Source organism: Ipomoea nil, unplaced genomic scaffold (genome assembly GCF_001879475.1).
Source record: "Ipomoea nil cultivar Tokyo-kokei standard unplaced genomic scaffold, Asagao_1.1 scaffold2280, whole genome shotgun sequence".
NCBI lineage: Eukaryota > Viridiplantae > Streptophyta > Magnoliopsida > Solanales > Convolvulaceae > Ipomoea > Ipomoea nil.
The window spans coordinates 370,963-373,709 of record NW_017618708.1 but is presented as its reverse complement, the minus strand read 5'-3'; the positions used below and the strand labels follow the sequence as shown (position 1 = coordinate 373,709).

The following is a 2,747-nucleotide window of genomic DNA, read 5'->3' as shown; positions in this document are numbered from 1 at the left end:
ATAAGAGTATTTATAGTTCCATAATAAGAACACTCTCCATAGATATCTCTGATTGTAGATGGTAGGACGATATAAGAAGAATGTAATCTTAAAGATCCGGTCCATACCTTTCCAAGACAGATACGCTGATCTTCTTTCCAAAACTGACTTCTTAAACCGCGTTCTGTAAAAAGGAAACATCTTCTTAAAACAGATCTTCAGTGTCAGTCCCTCTGTTGCTATATCTGATCAATCAGTCCTCTGTAGAACAAACCGACACCAAGCTAACCCTATCTTAGTTTGCCATAATAATATTGCCAATTATATGTTGGGTTTTTTGAGCAATTAAAACACTAACAGAGTTGATTCATCACGAGAGTGGGGAAATTCCTTGTTCTAGTCCTTGTTAATTTGCTCGCGTGAGTGACTTATAGACTAGGTTTCCTATGTGCATCCCCTCTATTCCTTGGTTGTGTGATTTTCACCAATCCTTAGGTTGCGCTATGCATCTAGAATATAATGCTCCCTAGCTTGAGTCCTATTTCTTTATTTCGTGTTTACATCTTGTTAATATGTGTTTGTGTTACTTTGTTTAGTTACCATAGCCTCAATCTCGTTATGATTTGCTTAGCTTCTTGTTGGTTTCCTTATGCATGTGCCTAGTTTATTGCGATTGCATATTGCGTGCCATAACCCCCAATCTCCCGAGGACGACATTACACACCCGAGCTCACATCTTATTTTTGCTACATCAAAAATTGGCGTCGTTGCCGGGGATTGGAAATTTGGTGGTTCTATGTGATTACTTGTTTGACTAGCATTGGAGTTTCGGGAATTTTAGGAGACTAAGCTTTTATTTTTTGTTTTGTTTATTTGTGTTGTGGTTAAGTGCTTACAAGTCTATATCTTTATGTTTGATTGAAAGAGATTTTCAAAGATGGACCAAGGAGGATATTACAACTCTCAATCTTTTGGAGGCTTTGGAGACTACATGCCTCAACAAGGATACTATAATGTTCCATCCTTTAATCCTTGTACACCTCAAGCCCCACCTCCAAATAGCTACCATGATGCTCAATTTCAAGATCCTTACCCACCACAATCCTACCAAGACTTACCTTGTCATTCCCAACCTCCATGCCATAATCCATATTCTCAACAATACCAAGATCCTCAATATGATTTTTATGATCAACACCCTCAATTTTCACAAGACTACTATCCACCTCAACATCCTTTCCCACCACAAGATTACTCTCCAAATCCATACCCTTCACCCATTCATTACACACCATACCCCCGAGACACGCAACCCCCATATGATCATCACACCCATTCACCAAGTGTTGGAAAGTATGAATTAGATGAGGAGACTTTAGCATTGGCTAGGCGTTGGGGAGTCACTATTGTACCCGATGATTATATTGAGGATGAGGGCTATCCAATGCGACCAAGTGAGGATGAATATGCCAATAATCAATGGGAACCTCAAGAACCACTCTATCAAGAACCTCAACAAGAATTCAAACCATTTGATCAAGATCCGGAGATGAAGTTCATGATGGCCAACATGCTTAAGCAAATGAATGAGCAACAAGTTCTACTAGGCAACATGATGGCTCAAATACAAGGGTTGACAACTCAAGAACCCGTTCAAGAATTGTCTTCCAATGTAGATGTTCTACAAGAGTTTCTCTTGCCAAATGAAGGTCATGTGGTTGAAGAAAATAAAAAGCGAGGTGAGGACAATGATGGTGAAGATGAAGATGATGAGGTCTATGATGAATGCATTGAGATGGAGACACCAAGTTGGGGAGAAAGTGTAGAGTTTCAAGGGAATGGGGATAAGGAACAACTTGGAGATGGTCCAATTGAAAAAGTGCTCAAGGAAGATGAAATTGATGAAATATATGGCACAAACAAGGAATGCCCTTCAATGGATGACACTCCCTTGGATGAGGACTTTAGAGTGATTTGGGAACCGGGAGGTGTCAATGTTTATCAAAGTGGAGGCCCCCATTGGCCAATCTTCATGTCCAAGGATTGTTCTTTCATTATAGTGCATGAAGAGGACCAAAGATTCTCCCTACTTGCTCTAGAAAAGAAAAATCAAAAAGAGGAAAAAAATGGAGATCAAGAAATGGATCAAGCTCATGGCTACTATCTTGATCCAAAGTTTAGGAAGAAATCCTTGGTTGATTTATGGATCAAGAAGGATTTGAGGAAAGAGGCATGAAGTTTGGAATGAAGAGAAATGGAATCCTAGCAAATGGTGTGCCGAACTTGATCTTAAAGGAATTTGTTGATGCCCACCATTTGAAGCACTATCTTGAGGATAAGTTTGCTAGGAAGGATGGAATGTTCTTTCTCCAATCCAATGATGTTTGAAACTTGAGAGGTTGAGTCGAGCTAGCGACGTTAAACTTAGCGCTTCATGGGAGGCACCCCATGTTATCTTTCATTTTATTGCACTTTACTTTTTTTTTTCTGTACACTTTTATTTTTGATATATCATGCTTTCACTTGTGCTTTCATGTATAAATTCTCTTGACTCTAGGTATGACACTAAGGAGTATGCTCAATTCCAAGAAGGCTTCATGATAATTCTTTGAGACAAGAGATTCATTGGGGGAGTCTCATCTACCTTCTCTACTTTCTTTAATTGTGCATAATGCTTTACTTTGTGTAGATAGTAGAGATTGTGTTCCTTGTGCTTATTGTGCTATCCTTCCCCCTTGTTCTTTGTTGTCTTTCACATCGAGGACGAT

General features: G+C 39.3%; 1 protein-coding gene across 1 annotated transcript; it reads left to right on the top strand.

Annotated features, from left to right (window-relative positions):
- The first annotated feature begins 916 nt into the window (after positions 1 to 916).
- Positions 917 to 2,215, top strand: LOC109150726. The gene has a single exon (XM_019298710.1). The coding sequence runs from the start codon at positions 917 to 919 to the stop codon at positions 2,213 to 2,215; it is 1,299 nt and encodes a 432-aa protein (XP_019154255.1).
- Positions 2,216 to 2,747: the final 532 nt, after the last annotated feature.

Bases quoted from the DNA above. Each gene is read 5' to 3' on its own strand.
- LOC109150726 (XM_019298710.1), top strand. From the start codon at position 917: ATGGACCAAGGAGGATATTACAACTCTCAATCTTTTGGAGGCTTTGGA.